General features: G+C 48.4%; 2 protein-coding genes across 5 annotated transcripts in view; both read left to right on the forward strand.

Moving 5' to 3' along the window:
• Window positions 1–2,309, forward strand: part of Tacc2 (transforming acidic coiled-coil containing protein 2) — a 177,681-nt gene extending 175,372 nt beyond the window's left edge. For all 4 annotated transcript variants that reach the window (XM_055608977.1, XM_055608980.1, XM_055608978.1 and 1 more), the window contains one exon: window positions 1,779–2,309. In XM_055608977.1, coding sequence (XP_055464952.1) covers window positions 1,779–1,844 — 66 coding nt within the window. In that variant the 3' untranslated portion in view covers window positions 1,845–2,309. The remainder of the gene's footprint in view (window positions 1–1,778) is intronic.
• Window positions 2,310–13,028: 10,719 nt separating this feature from the next.
• Window positions 13,029–16,555, forward strand: part of Btbd16 (BTB domain containing 16) — a 42,925-nt gene continuing 39,398 nt past the window's right edge. Inside the window, exons 1-2 of the mRNA XM_055608960.1 lie at window positions 13,029–13,100; window positions 15,597–15,739. Coding sequence (XP_055464935.1) covers window positions 13,029–13,100; window positions 15,597–15,739 — 215 coding nt within the window. The remainder of the gene's footprint in view (window positions 13,101–15,596; window positions 15,740–16,555) is intronic.

Genomic DNA, 16,555 nt, shown 5'->3' on the forward strand with positions numbered 1-16,555 from the left:
CCGCCTTTGACAGGAAGGCCATGGCGGAGCTTAGCTCAAGGACAACAGCTCGGTGAGGTGGTTCTCCGCTGCGGTCTGCTCACCCCGTCTTTACATCTACACTTCTTCACACCTCGTACCTTAATCCATTCTCACCTACATTTTAAAGATAAGGAAGCTGAGCTTCAGAGTGGCTGTGCAGCTCATCCAGGCTCACCCAGCCACAGCTAGGATGGAAACTTTGTTTGCCTCCAGTTATTTTCTCTAATTACATAGAAAGCTTCAGGGAAGACAGAGAGACTGGTGAACTCTGTCTGGAGACAGAGTTGTTCCTGACTGACTGGTGGCCTGGAATTCACTATGTAGCTCGGGCTGGTCTCAAACTCCGAGAGCCACCCACCTCTGCTTGCAAGGGCTGGGATTAAAAGTGTGTGCCACCACACCTGTGTTTCTTTCTTTTTCTTTTCTTTTTGGTGTGTGTGTGTGTATTTTTGTTGCTTGTTGCACATATGGTTTCCAAGCTACCACTGTATTTTGGGTAACCAGTTAGGGGCCTCATTCTTGGGAGAAGCTAATTCTGGCAGTAGTTAGTTGCCCGTAGGTGTTTGTCTAAGGGTGGGGCAGGCCCGTTGAGATTTCACCTTTCCTGTTAAAGCATCTAGCTGGTACTGTTATTGCGTGAGTCTTGTTTAGTCGTACATATTGTTGAGATATCCTGGGTGTAGCTCACATGTCATTTCTAGGAGAGACAATTATGTAACGGACTTCCTGTTCCTCTGACTCTTGGAATCTTTCCACCCTCTCTTCTGTGATGTCCCCTGAGCATTAGGTTGCAGGAGTTGTGTTATAGATATATCACTGGGGTGGACTTCTCGAAATCTGTTGGCTCTGTATTATGAGCAGATGTGCTTTTCTGTAATGGTCTCCATTTGCCACAAAGGGAAGCTTCTTCAGCTGAGAGATACATTTGCCATCACATGGGTAAGTTTTAGAATGCAGTTAGGAATTATGCTGGTTTAATAAAGTGCTGGTCGTAGGTTCTCTCTAAGGTCCATACCTTACCAGGGTAGGTGGGTAGGTTTCTAGTACCAGGCATGATTTCCCTCCTATTGAGCAGATCATAAGTCCAGTTAGAGAGCTATTGGTTACCATCAGGATATGAGTGCCCTGTGACACCTTTAGGGACATCTTGTTAAGCTGGTTGTTGTGATTCATGGGTATTGCAGTGGGATAGAACCAGTGACTGTGTCCCGCCCCTGGTGGCTTGCACAACACTTTTATTTTCATTCTTCTCTCATTTATTACATCCCGATCACAGCTACCCATCTCTTCTCTCCCTCTTGGGTAGCGCTTTCTGGTGCTATGAACTAGGCCAGCAGAAGGCTTTCAAGGTAGATCACCTCAAATCTCCCCAGCACCTCGGTCCAAAATGAGTGGTGTCTTCAGCAATAGAGACTTAGCTTCAGCCTCTGAGAGACCTCTGTATCCTGCTATTCCCCTCTCTAATCCCTCCCTCGTGATCCCTTTTTATGTCCTTGGTTTTTGCAGTTACTTTTTGAGACAAGGTCAGTCACGGGCCTAGAGCTTGATAAGCAGGTCAGGCTGGCCAAGGAGCCTCCTCTGTCTTCCTCTCCTGTACTGGCCTTGCAGGAAGAAAGAAAAGAAAAGGAAAAAAAGGATGTGTCATTCTGGAGATTGAACTCAGTTCCTTGCAACACCACGTGCTTTGCTGACTGAGCCATTGCACGAGCCCAATGACTGGTTTGATTCCAAACACCTCTTTTGTCTTCCTTTTTCAGAATAAAGAGATAGAAGAACTCACCAAGATCTGTGACGAGCTGATTGCCAAAATGGGGAAAAGCTAACTCTGAACCAAGTGCTTGGACTTGGCCGTTGCGTGCAATACGTCCGTCAGCACACTGTTGTCCTTCTGGCTCCGTGGACAGGTTCTCTTCAGTTCCGTGTGCACTACTGTGTCCCCTTTCCAAGCCAGGTTGCTGTGACGGTTATGCAGTGCCGAGACCTGCCAGGATCCCTCGCTGTCCGTCTGCATTTTCTAGTATAATTCCTAGCAAGTTGACCTCGGAGTTCCTGCATCAGGGAGATTGTCAGATTCTCTAACAAAAACACAAGTTGCTGACCTTGGCTTTGCCCTTTGGTGAGCAGCATCTGATGTGACATGAACGTACGCAGCCTGCATAGGGACTCTTGCCTTAAAGAGTGTACAATTGATCCACATTTGCTGGTTGGTTTGTTTTGTTTGTTTTTTAAATGCATGTTTCAGATAAAATTATCTATTGTAAATAAATTTTTTTCTTTGAGTCTTGGCAGTGGGTGTGGCTGTGAGTTATTTTCTGGGAATGGTCAACTTCTCTCTTGCCTTCATTAAATCGTATCAGGTCTGGGCCCCTTATCTAGTGATTTAAATAGTATTTCCTTCATTATCGTGTCTGGGTTTGAAAGAGGAAGCAAATGAGAAATATTGACTCAGACTTAAATAATTAAGTGGAGATATTGGATTAGCTTAGATTTCACTTTTACAAAGCCTTGGCCCTTAGGAGGCAAAAATCCATTTCCTTTTATTATTGTGTGAAGGAAGTAACAAGCTGTCCCTCTTTTCTGTCTCACCCCTCGGTGCCTGGAACCCTGCCTGGTGGGAGTCTGGAAATTAGACACTTAGCAACATGACCGCAGCCCGGCTCCCTGATGCCCTGACCAGCAGGTGTGACCTGCAACCTGTTGACCATCGAGGGGACCTAGGGTAAAGGATGAAATGGGGAGATGAGGAGGAGGTAGAAGTTTTTGCTGGGTTTTGGGGGGGTTGCTGTCACAAATTACCACGAACAGCAGCCGAGGACTGCAGATGTTCAACTGTGTCACCAATGAGGTTGGGGCACTAAAGGAGAATCTGTTCCACCCCTCTCTCCCAGCTTGCCATAGCCTCAGCAACACTCATCCCGGTCTCTCAGCTCACATGACCTTCTCGCCGGTTTGTATTTCCGTCTCAGAGGCACCCTTGTGGTAGATGCTCTCACAGCTGGCTGAGCTTTATCTCCAGGACTCTTTGTGTTTTCTGGTTTTGAGACAGGATTGCTCAAACTGGCCCTGGACTCACTCTATAGTCCTGATAGCCCTTGAATTCATAATCCTCCTGCCTCAGCCTCCCAAGAAGCTGCCACATCCATTCCTTCCCTGTGTAAGAATACTGTTACTGGCCTTAGAGCCTACTGCAAAGCCACAATGCCATCCTCAAAGGCTGTTTTTCCGGTACAGCCATGTTCACAGGAGCAGGGATCAGGGTGTGCGCAGGTATTTAATTTTTTCCATCATAGCATGTGTTCAGGCGTGAGTGGGGTGAAAGGACAACTTTTGGGTGCAGGCTGTGGTGCGCACGTGCAGGGATGACTCGCTGGAGTCGGTTCTCTCCTTCTACCAAGTGGGGCATGGCGCTTAAACACCGGTGGGTTATCAGGCTGTAAAAGCCATTACCCACTAGCACCAGCGGCTCTCCCTCCCCATGCCCAGCACCCACTGTCCACCTGGTACCTCTGGCCCAGGAGGCCTCACTCACCCAGGCTACATCCCTTCCTTTCCAGGGTCCTCACCTCAACTGCTTTCTCTTTTTTATTTTTGCCACTAAAAAACCAAACCAAACAAACAAACAAAAAAAAACAACCTTTTTTGCTGGGTGTGGTGGTACACACCTATAATCCCAGCACTCAGGGAAGCAGAAGCGGGTGGATCTCTATGAGTTCAAGGCCAGCCTGGTCTAGAAAGCAAGTCCGGGACAGCCAAGGCTACACAGAGAAACTCTGTCTCAGAAAAAGAAAAACATATTTCTAAAAAGATTATTAATAAATACGTAAGGATAACATCTTAATCCTGAAAACAGGGGCTACAGATGTTTTTATTTATGTCTTTTTCTTGGCATATGAAATATTTAACTATTTTTTTTACTATGCTACTTTAAAAATATTTCTCTTTTTCTTTTTTTGTAGTTTTTTTTATTTTCTAAAGTTTTTATTTTTATTAATTACAGTTTATTCACTTTGTATCCCCCATGTAGCTCCCTTCCCTCCTCCCCTCCCAATCCCACCTCCTTTCCCCTTCTCCACCCATGCCCCTCCCCCAGTCCACTGATAGGGGAGGTCCTCCTCCCCTTCCTTCTGATCTTAGTCTATCAGGTCTCATCAGGACTGGCTGCATTGTCTTCTTCTGTGGCCTGGTAAGGCTGCTCCCCCCTCAGGGGAAGGTGATCAAAGAGCAGGCCAATCAGTTCATGTCAGAGACAGTCCCTGTCCCCATTACTATGGAACCCACTTGGACACTGAACTGCCATGGGCTACATCTGTGCAGGAGTTCTAGGTTATCTCTATGAATGGTCCTTGGTCGGAGTATCAGTCTCAGAAAAGACCCCTGTGCCCAGATTTTTTGGTTCTGTTGCTCTCCTTGTGGAGCTTCTGTCCTCTCCAGGTCTTTCTGTCTCCCCCTTCTTTCATAAGATTCCCTGCACTCTGCCCAAAGTTTGGCTATGAGACTCAGCATTTGCTTCAGTATTCTGCTGGGTAGAGTCTTTGACAAAGATGCTGTTTTGCCAGGATCATGGGGGCCTCAGAGACCACCAGGAGACAACTTGATACAAGAGCAAGACAGCTTTATTACCAGAGCGATCAAACTCAGGACCCAAGTCTCACTGATGCAGCAGTAGAGAAGTGGGACCCCGAGCCCTGAGTGAGCAGGGTTTTTAAGGGGAAAAACCGCAAGCAGGGGGCTTCATGCTTTGACGTTACAGGATTGGGTAAAACCCTTTGGGGCGAAGTGACCACCTACATAATCACAATTGCCATTCTTCTAACTACATCTGGAACTTTGGGGAGAATTTTCCCAACTGATCCTCATTAATTATTGCCAGGGAGATTGTCTCTATTTTCTATCAAGTATTTATTCTGTGATATTTCCTGGAGGCTGTTGCTAGGAGAGTTAACTTTGTTGGAGGAAATGAGTCACTGGGGGCGGGCTTTCACATCTCAGATGATCGAGCCAGGCCCAGTGTGGCCCTCTCTTCCTGCTGTCTGCTAATCTTGATGAGAACTCTCCGCCATCTCTCCAGCATTATGCCTTCCTGCTGCCACGCAGATGATTGTGAGGCACCATGTGGGTACCAGGAACCAAACGCTGGTCCTCTGCAAGAGCAGCAAGTGCTCTTACTCGCTAATCCACCAGACCCCAGGTTCTTAAACTGGGTCATAATACCAAATGGTTTGTATAACCGGTTGTGGGGATTGAGAAAAATTTGGAGGTAGTAAAAGATTTCTGAATCTGCAATACCCAAAGAGGTAGTTAAAAATAGAATGCATGATGAGTCCAAGGTATCGCTGGATGTTTTGTTACATTTCACACGTTCACTGCAGCCCAGGTTGTGAACACACAGTGTGAACTGTTTGTACAGTGCAGGCTGTCACACCACACAACGCCAACAACACTTCCTGAGCACCGCAGCTTCCGTCAGAGGCTGTCACGTGTTTTAAGCGGCTGAGTTCTTACCGTGGATTCAACATTTTCTGCTCTGATGGTTTCATTATGGAAGACAAACGGCTTTCAATGTTTCCTGCCATCATTCTTCAGAATTCTGGTATCCAATTAGCACTTGGGAGGTTGTGTTATTAGGGTGCGTGATTTTAAATGAAAACTAAGTTGCTAACCTGGGCTCTTTGAAGTCCCACTAGATGGGGTTTGCATTGGGTTAGGACAGAATTTCCACCAATATCTTCAGTGGCCGTTTGTCAATTTGTACTGTGTGTTCATGTGAAGGTATGTTCTTAGCATCGATGATTATAAAATCTCAATATTCACCAACTCTGGAAAACATTAAAGATGCTCTGTATCCTGCAGTATCAAATATTCGACCACAATCTCATTCTTTTGTGAAAAAATATAAGCATACCTTCTCATTACTGTGTAATTTTGCTCCACCTTTAATAAATGGTAGATAAACTATGTCTACCAAACACTGTCTCACAGTAAACTTTTTGGTGAGTTGTTCCTGGTGAATGCCTGGTTTGTGTTCCATTTATATGCCCGCATACATGGGTCAGGTAACAAGAAGCCCTTGCTCTAGCCGAACGCTAGGAACACTGGGTGGAGTTGAGCCGGATCACTGTTGGCGAGATGCAGCAGCAAGTCCACTAGGGGAAGCTCAGGGGATCTTAAAGTTCCAAAAGACATAGGAAGGAGGCAGCTACCTTAGAAGACTGAGGCACTTGATCCTTGCTGTGGTTCAAATCAGGTTCAAGTTTGTCTGTGTCTGACGTGCGTACAGAGTGGTTTTGGTTCTTTTTGATCCGCACAATCCAGGTAGCCTGTCTGATGCTCATGTCCTGTGACATTATTTATGGCCAAGGCCATATGGGGTCCAAGCCAGCTCCAGGGTTTCAGGGTCTGCCCTGTTCTTTCTCTCCAACAGCCAAGAAGCCACCTTGAGGTGACTTTTCTTTTCTTTCCTCCTATCTTCTTTCTTTCTTTCTTTCTTTCTTTCTTTCTTTCTTTCTTTCTTTCTTTCTTTCTTTCTTTCTTTCTTTCTTTTTCTTTTGCATCTTCTATAGCCTCAGATTCTTTATGTAGCTTAGGGTGACCTTGAACTTCTGCTCTTCCTGCCCCTACCTGCCAAGTGCTAAATGCACCACAATGTTCTGTTCTATACAGTACTGGAGACTGGACCCAGTATTACACATTTTAAGGTTTGGGAAGTTTATTGCTTGGAAGCCTTTCAGTATTAGTACCTGTGCTGGTTGGTTTTAGGTCAACCTGACAACAAGCAAAATCATCTGAGAGGAGGGAACTTCAATTAAGAAAGTGCCTCCGTAAGACCTGGCTGCAGGCCAGTCTGTATGGTATTTTCTTAATTAGCGACTGATGGGGGAGGGGCCAGCCTATCGTGGGTGGCGCCATCCCTGGGCTCACTGTTCTATAAGAAAGCGGGCTGAGCAAGCCATGGAAGCAAGCCTTGAAGGTCTTTGTACCAGCTCCTGCCTCCAGATTCCTTCCTGTTTGAGTTCCTGCCCTGACTTTCTTCAGTGAGGGACTGTGATGTGAAAATGTAAGCCGAAAAGACCCTTTTCTCCTCAGCTTGCTTCGCTTTTGGTGTTATCACCTTAACTAGGACAGTACTCATACATAACTGCTCTCCTGGACCCTATGGGCCAACTCCTTGACTGCTGTCTGCCACCCAGCTGCCTTGGCCTGGCTTCAGGCCTGCTCTGCGCTTGCTCACCTCTCTTCTGGCATAGCCCGATACGGATGTTGCGCTGCCAATGAGAGGCTACGGGGAACAGCTGTGTTGGCTCCGCCGCTGTCTGCCTTACTGAGGCACTGAGCAACGTGTGTTTCCAGTCACCTGTCTTCTCCTTTCAAACTCTGCGGGACCGTGTCAGGATAACACAGAAGTATGAGACTGAGACAGACCTCCACAGGAGAGGATTGGAGCAAAGATGGCCATTGCCTTCTTCCTTTTTTGCTTCCTAGAGGGAACTTATGGACCCCTCCCCTGCCTCAACCTGTCTTCTGATATTACAGGCTGATCCACAGCTCCAGGCATCTGTGCTCTTGAGACATATTGGGCTTCTGTGTATTGTTTTACTTGCTTGCTTGTTTGTGATAGGATAGACCAGCCTCAAGCTCCACATATAACTGGGATTGCCTTGAATTCCCGCCTCTACTTCCCAGTATTGGGAGTACAGGCATGCACCCCACGACCTGCTCTAAGGAGATTCTTTTTAATTTCTTTTGCGATAATGCATCGATCTTTCTTTATGGTCAGAGGTTCATTTATTGTTTTGACTGGGCTATACTTCCCTCTCCACATTTTAGTTTTAGGTGCTGTGTGTGTGTGTGTGTGTGTGTGTGTGTGTTCACGCCTCAATAGTGATTCTATGGCCTCACAACACATTTCTGGAGATATTTCTTTGCCTGAGCATGCGCACACAGCCTCTCCATCAGAGGAGTGGCCGTGCTCTCTATAGGAACTTGCTCACCCGTGTCTCTGCAGACAGCAGGTGCTGTGGCACTCCTCATTCTCACCAGCCCTCCTGGATCCAGTACAGGCCAGGTGAGACAGAGAGCAGCCGCCTGGACATTTGCCTGAACCAGGAATGGTGGGCTTGCATCCCGCTTTCCTTTTTCTCTCCCACAGGCAGAGTCCAGCAGGCAGATGACACCAAGCGGAACTTTCAGCAAGAGTGGCTAGAGCTATTTTCATTTATGTGCATTTGTCTTTGCCTTTGCCTTACAGCTCAGCTTCCTGGAGCATGCATGCTGAGGACTCCAGGGGTGAGCGGAAGGCCTTGAGCCGGTAAGTTTAATTGCTACAGAAAGGGATCAACACAGCCAAAGCCAAAGGTTGGGCTCAGGTTAAGTAGGGTTTGTGGCACCCTGGGACCTTTCCCCAGTGTGGCCACTAGGAGGCGCTTTGGGACTTTCTCTTAGCCAGTGGCTCCAGAAGTTACACCCAGCAGGTAGGTCGGTGTGATGACAGGAGGGTTTAGGGTTCTTGTATTTCAAATACCTTAAGGCATAAAGCCCTCCGTTCCAGAGAAGACATAAAGGGGAGAAATGTCTTAGGGTTTTTATTGTTGTGACAAAGCATCATGAGCTGGGTGGGGAGGAAAGAGTTTACTTGGCTAGCACTTCCACAGGACTGGTCATCACTGAAGGAAGTCAGGACAAGACTCAAAGAGGGCAGGGTCCTGGAGGCAGAGCTATGGAGAGGTGCTGCTTACTGGCTTTCCAAGGCTTGCTCAGTTTTCTCATAGAACCCAGAACTGCCAGCCCAGGGCTGGCCCCACCCATCATGGTCTGGGCCCTCTCCCACTGATCACTAAGTGAGAAAAATGCAGCTGCATCTCATGGAGGCATTTCCTCACTGAGGATCCTTCCTCCTTGATGACTCCGGCTTCCGTCCAGTGGAAGAAGCCAGCCAGTGCTGGAGGGCTTGGGGTAAAGGGAAAGAAGCAGTGGAGGGGCAGTGTTTCTTCTGAGTGTTGGCGCTGGGCCGGGAGGGAAGCGGCACCACAGACTCAAGGTCAGAGAGCAGACTGTGTGCTGTGATGCTGGGGAGAAGGGGAAAGCTCTAGAGGAGGGTTCAGAGCTCATTCCCCTGTGAAGGAGCGTGGCGGGTGGGTTGCAAGTCTTGTGCTTTGAGACGCCAAGGCCTGTCAGAGTGGCTGCTTACACTACGCATCACTTCCTCCCACATCAGGAAACACAGGGTCACATTTACCAGCAACACACAGGAATGTGGGGGAAATGTGTGTGTGCACACACAAACATTGGTGCAGTGTCAATGAAGGCTGGTTTTGGCCATGGAATCCAAATTACTTTTATTGTCAAAATATTTTGGCAGCCAGGCATGGCAACCCATACCTATAAGCCATCCAATACTTGGGAGGTAGGAACGGGAATTGCTGCAAGCCTAGGCCTTCTGAGCTACGCACTGAGTATGAGCCTGTCTAGGGCTAGAGTGAGCTCTTGTCCAGTTCCTTTCCCTCCAAGTTTTCCTGCCTCTGAATTTGTCTCCTCTGTGTGTTGAATTTATTAAAAAAAAAAAAAAAAAATCCAACAGTGCTTTGCTTCCCGAGTGGAGAGGAGGCCCACATCCTGGCAGTAGACTAGGTTCCGCTCTGGCCCCTCTGAGCCCCGTGGCGTCCTCTTGTAGCCTGCTTTCAGCCTGGCTATGCTCCAGGAGTGTGGATAGACCCTGGGCTGGGTGCCTAACTCTCCCCTCTGTGAAACCAAGTCAGAGCCCTCAACCTGCGTTTTCTGCCACCAAGTTCTCCCACTGAGCACCCCTTCCTGACCTCCCCTGACATACTGGGTTGAGGAGAATTTTGGGACCCCACCTCAAAGTTGTGCTTCTCATTCTAGGAATCTGAGTTTGCCTGCCTCCTCCACCCCCGCCTTCCGGGTTCTGACTACGTTTCCTCCTCAGGGCAGTTGGTTCGCAGAGGATTCCATCTACAAAGCACACACTGCTGAGCAGCAGCTGACAAGGTCAGCGTGAGCCACCACGAACCCTCTCTTACTGAACCCCCAGTCTCCCAATCCAAGGAAAAAAAAAAGCACTCCCGGGAGCTATTCAAGCAACTAAAGATGCTCCCGGATACACAAATACGAATGAAATTCTAAACGTGTACACAGGAGCCAGGTACACTCACCAGGTCCATGACCACAAGGACACACATACAAACATGATGTGCACATACGTGAGAAGGCAAGGGCCCACATGCAAAGCTCATGTGTATGTAAAAGCAGGGCTGTATATCCACCAATTCTAGAGATTTTTTTTAGCATGTTCTAAAGGCCATGTTTGGTGTCAGGCTCTTGGGCTGGCAAAGCCACTCACAGACCCCCTCCACAGAACCATCTGCCCTGCAAAAGGGACGGAGGCAGAACCCAGAGGCTGGGAGTTGAGCAAATTCAGAGGTGCCTCCAGTGTGCTCGGTGGTTCACGTTTCCCGGAACACAGTTACAGACAGAAGAGCATCTGCCTTCCTGCTCTCCTTTAGACATCACCCGACTCCTCGGGGAAGGCTGTGACTGAAGCTCAGGGGAGAGCTGGTCTCAGGCCTTGTTCGTTGCCCAACTGACTTCCGTTTCCTATCCTGTGACTATGGTTCTCTATGGCTTCTGGGGCGATGGTCCAGATTTTTCCTAGTCCACGGTTCCCAGGGAACATGACTGGGGGTGCTTTTACCTTCTACGCTGGCCCCTGGTATGAAAAGTCTTGCTCACATCCTTGACTTTTAAGCAGTTCTTAGAGACAACATTAAAAATCACCCATTAATCCGTGACTCCTTGGGGGTAGTTTCACTAATGTAAAATGTGGTTTTTATTGAAATACTGTTTGTCAAGATATTTCTGGATACAGAAACAGCATGCCCCAAATGCCAGGGCTGGATAGGACCTTGAGGGTTTCCAGTGGAAGGGTTTGAAGCTCGGAGGGCGGTCCAGGGGCTATGAAGATGTTGAAACGGTCCCCTGAGCAACAAGCACAGCACTGCTGCCTCCAGAGGGAGGCTGGAAGGTACACGTGGCACCCATTGGTCTCTGAGGAGCTGCCACCAACCGTCTGTTTTAGGACAGCCCATCTCCCCTTAGCAGACAGCCTGAAGCCTCAAGCTGAGCTAACACCAGAATTTGGAACAGGAAGCCCTTGGAATCTCACTGTTGTTACCATGGTGCCCACAACTACCCCTAGGAAGCCAAAGGCAGGTTCTCCCCAGCAAAGCATCTCATCCCACAGGAGAAAGGGGTGAGCCCCAGGTGTCATGAGAGCTTTCAAGATTCAGGCTCAGAGAGTGGCCAGCCTCCAGCTCTGCCTTGATTCAGAGACCAGTGCAACAAGCTTTCCTCCACTCCACACGCAACCACTGTGAACAGCCGAGGGCAGCAGGACTCCAGAAGGGTAAGCAGGACCGGCACCTCACCCGTTGCAGAGGCCAAGGGGTCACCTAGTGATGGGAGCTGCTTGCACGCACCTCCACCAGGGCAGGGAGGCGGTTCAGAGGTTCCTGGCTCTGAAGGGCTGCAGACAGCTTTCTCACCAGAGGACCCAGGAAGCAACAACTAAAGCTCACTGTACATCTCAGAGCTGTTGAGATGGCCCTGGGATTCAAGGCCAGCTAGTAAGACCCTTGAGTAAGAGAAACAGAAGCTGGGTGGCTGCCTCTGAGCTGAACTGAGTCTTCTATGTGGAGGAGGGCCCGGCAGGAGCATTTCTTTGAGTGCTGAGCAGCTCTGCATGAAGTCCACCTGGATCACTCTCCTCTCCTTAGATACCTCTGGGCCACACTGAAGACTCGGAGGTTTTGTCTGGAAGAGTGGAGAGCAGACAAGGGTTTTAGCTAGAGAGGTGGAGGTCATTCTGACTTCAGTATGAAAAACAGGTCAGAGAAGCAGCTGTGTATTCTGTGGGGGTGGGCCAGACACGTGGGAACCCAGCCATGAACAGAAACATGTGTGTGTGTGTGTGTGTGTGTGTGTGTGTGTGTGTGTGTGTTTGTGTGTGTTATATGTAGGGTATGTATGTGATATGTGGTGTATGTGGTGTGTGTGTGTGTGTATGTGGTGTGTGTGTGTGTGTGGTGTGTGTATGTGGTCTGTGTGTGTATGTGTGTGTGTGGTGTGTATGTGTGTGGGAGATGTATGGGGAGTGTGTGTGTGTGTGTGTGTGTGTGTGTGTGTGTGTGCTTGAGCAGAACCTAATGGAGACGGAGCATGGGGAACTGATTCATCCTCACAGGAGCCTCTGGCAAACCAGCCCTTCATGCTCATACCTGGGTCCCTGTCTGGATTCCTGGTCTCCCTGGGGAGCCTGAGCGTCCTTGTCCCGTGAGCACCTTTCAGTCAGTCCTGCCCTCCTCTCCCTAGAACTGTTGTGGCACACCATTAATCAGATTGGTGTCTGATGCTTGTAACCAAAACGCCCTGATTCATTCGGAACCAGCAGGAGAATGGGTGCTTTTGTCGGTCCGCCTTTCGTAGCCTTTAAATCCACCAGGCCCCGGCACAGCCCTGGCTCTTCCCACTGTTGTTGGCTAGCTGGTGAAGTCACCCCTTTAGTCTCCCGAGCCAAGTAAGGAATTACGTGCTCGCCCTACCTGCAGCCAGCTGTTGATCGTCGTCCTCTTGACAATGTGAGAAGCCCTACCTTCCTGCTCCCTCGGAGCTGCTTTTCGGATGCAATAGCACAGATCTAGGCATGGATGTCCCTCTTAGAACCCAGGCCTAAGGGTGCAGCTCCCTGCTAGAGCTTTTGTGTAGCATGAGGCCCTGCCTCCAACCACAGAACACACTAACGAAAAACCCAGATCCCCTCTGGCTTTGCTACATCATACAAGTTTGAGGCTTTCTCCTGATTCCTTCGTGGTAAGACTTGGATTGTTTAGGCCACTCTGCTCTAACATTCTGGCAAGACGCTGTGGAGACTTGTCTGATTTTAGGTCTTTGTCTCCCAGGTGCTTGTCCCTTTCCTCCTGTCATCTCCGCTATCATCCATGAAAATGATGAATCCGGTAAGTGGATCCTTCTGCAATAAGGCAGGCGGTGGCAGGGCTGGGGAGATGGCTGTCAATGCAAAACCCCACAATTCTCGCTGAGAAGTGGGTAAGGGGTAGTTTATTCTGGAGCCAAATAGAGGTGATGTTGGCTCAGGAACACAGATTCAGGTTCCTCTCGGTTCCATTTTCTAACATGGCAACACCTTCGTGACATGTTCTACTGACAAAACACAGGAAGTTACAAGCCAGCACACTGTCCGGTGCACTGGTGGGCGAGTCAGGTGGATGGGCCACAGCAACACGGGGTGGGGGGGACTCTGGGCAGCGGGTAGGGGTGTCACCTGATGGCATCTTGAGGTTTTAGGTTGTTAATACATTGCAAAACTGTTTCACTTGATAGTCACAAGGATGTGCCGTCACACACAGAGGCAGGTGAGGAACGTTTAGTAAGGGGACTGATGGTAGCCCAAGATAAATCGTCATTAGGCTCTGGGCCTGTACCATTCTATGTCATTGACATCCTCATCGGTTAATCGGCCTCAGAGAAGTGTCTTTCTAGGGAAACTTCCACTCACAGTGGCTCAGTCAGTGAAGCACTTACCACGAGAGACTGAGGACTTGACTTTGATCCCGCAGCGCCCAGAGAAAACCTGAGTGTGGGTGGAGCACCCCAGTGCCGGGGGTGGGAAAAGATGGGAGCATCCTGGGGCTTGCTACACAGCTATCCTTGCTGAATTGATGAGCTCTGGGTTCAGAGAGCCCTAAAAGCCTCTGAAACTCTTTAGTTCAGAAACTAAAAGGGCAATAAAGAAAGACACCCAGTGTCAAGCTCTGACCACACACAGGTTCTCACGCGCGCACACACACCACAGGAAGGCAAGCAGCACAGGGTTACAATGGGAATCCCGTGTTTTCACAAGGGCCAGGGCACGCAGCACCACTGAGGGCCTCAAGCGTTTAGATTGCTGCAGGGAAGGGCGAGTCCAGGCAGCAGGGCTCAGAAAGCAGACAGCAGCCCCACTACTGAGCCAACCCTTGCTTGTGCTCAGAACCTAAACTCAGTCCATAGCTTGACCACAACTAAACTCAACCCGCAGCTTACAGTCACCTAGCTAGGCAATGTGCTAAGACACGTTTCCGGAACCATTTTATTCTATCCTCTTAATAACTCTAAAAATAAGGTGGTACCATCATGGTCACCATCCTTGTCACCATTAATGTTACTGCTGCCACCACCATTGCCAATGTCATAGCACCATCACTATCATTGTCATTGCCATCACTACCATCTCAGTATTGACGCATCATCCTCACTAATGTCATTACCATCATCACTTTTACCCCCGTAACTACCATTAGCGCCAACACCACTATCATCATAATTACTGCCACTGTCATCACCATCATCATCACCACCATCATCACCACAACTACTACTATTGCCACCATAACCACAATTATCACCACAGTCATCATCTTTGTCACCATTGTCACTGAAGCTAATTCCCATTTTGAATGATGTCTGAGGGACTCAAAAGGTTAAGTGACACTTGCCCAGAGTTGCCAATCAGTAAGTGACAATAATAGAAATTGAACTCAGATCCCATATCCATATCTCCACTATTCTCTTGGTGCCTGAATGGCTTAGGATTGATGGCTTCCATTCCTATGGATCCCTCCTGGTGAGTTTTTCTTGCTATGTGTCTGAGTCATCAGTCTGGCAGTTGGATCCCTGGTGCTCTCTTCCGTTAAGGAGACTGTATGGATATTCCTGGCAGCATGATTCATAACAGCTAGAGGCAGGAACAGCTCAGATGTCATCAAGTGATGAAAGGATAAACAAACTGTGGCATCGTCACACAATGCAATATCCCTCAGCCTTGCAATGGAAGGAAGTGCTGATATGTGGGTGAACCTTGAAAACATGCCAACTGAACGGAGTCAGACACTGTGAGAGTCTACTCTTAGGATATCCAGAGTGAGCCAAGCTTTTAGTGGTCAGCAGCGGTCACCAGAGATCACCAGGGGAGAGGGTGATGGATGGGGAGCCTGATGGATACAGGGTCCTTTGGTGGGTGATGAAGATATTCTGGAGCTGGGTAGAGGTGATGGTTGCATAAGATTGTGGATTACTAAATGCCACTGAGCTGTATACCATAAATAAATAAGATGGCAAATCTTGTATTATGTATTTTATCAAAGAGAAAACTCTCTGTCCATAGTATCTCTCAAGATGATTTTAGGCTAAGTATTCAAAGAACAGTACTGGAAGCATAATACTGTTTTCTTAGCTACCTTCCAAACAAACAAACAAACAAAACAAAACAATTGTCCCTTGGCAGTCCTTGTTCCAGACCCTAGATTCTAATGTACTTTATAGTCTGAACCACAGAACACAGGCAGCACCCTTCCCTTGAAAAGGTACTCTGTGATAGACACTAGCCAGGTCTGAGAATTCACTGGCAGCTTAAAGTTTGCATTGCTTTTCTTTGTGCTATGAAGTCTGGAAAAGCTGGCACGTGGGTGAAGTTAAAGGTCTCTCTCTCCCTGATAAAGCACCACAAGACTCGGCAAGAACGCCAGATTGTTGGCAAAACCAACCGGTGGCGTTTTCCCCAAGAGCATTTCCCCGGAGACCTGCTGGCACTCTCCCAGACCTGCAATGCTTTGAACCTAGACCTTGATGAAGCTCTGAAGAACCCAGACAGGTAGGGAGGGTCGAAGACCTGTGACAGAGAACGGCAGCACCCAAAGTGGGGGGAGGTGCTTAATGATCAGACCACGCTGACAAGATGGTTTGGGATTGCCAGACTCAAGTCTGTAAGGGAGCTTCACTTGAGGTCCATGCATAGGAATGGACAGGGTCTCAAGTGACTCCTTGCTCTGACAGTGTCTGTCGATGGTGACAGAAGAGCAGCTTTTCCTGTATATATGAGCTTCAGACCCTCACAGGATTCTAACTTCATCATCCAGGGACCAAGTTGATCTCTTGAGAAAGCTCCGTGGCTAAGTGTTTGGACGTTTCTCATGAATTCCCATTTCCACCCAGACTATTATTCCCATTCCCTCCCTTAGTAAGTAGCCTTGGCCTCAGGCTAGACCATCAGTTTTCTAAATAGTGAGTTCAGCCTGTCCAGAGGACACAGCAATGAATCTTATTGCAGAAGGACCCCTTCACTTCCTGGTGTTTCCACCCTGGCTTGATACCACTAATCTCTGAACCGGCAGTGCCTGTCTCATGAGTTCATGGCTAAGTCCAGCTAAGCCGATGCTGCCCCGTGGAGATCATCCATATCCTGGCATGGAAGGTCTGCTGGTTCCATATTTGCTGAGTGACTAGCCAAATATGACCTTTATAGCCAGTGGCTAAACCTCACTGAACTTCACTTTCCTCATATGTGAAATGGTGATGATGGAAACTCCCTTGAAAACTCAATGAATGATTAAATCTGGTGCATTATATCAGGCTATATATTAGAAATACTTAGTATGCTGGGGGCAGTGGCACACACCTGTAATCCTAG

Source organism: Psammomys obesus, unplaced genomic scaffold (genome assembly GCF_907164565.1).
Source record: "Psammomys obesus unplaced genomic scaffold, mPsaObe1.curated_primary_1811, whole genome shotgun sequence".
Taxonomy (NCBI): Eukaryota; Metazoa; Chordata; class Mammalia; order Rodentia; family Muridae; genus Psammomys; species Psammomys obesus.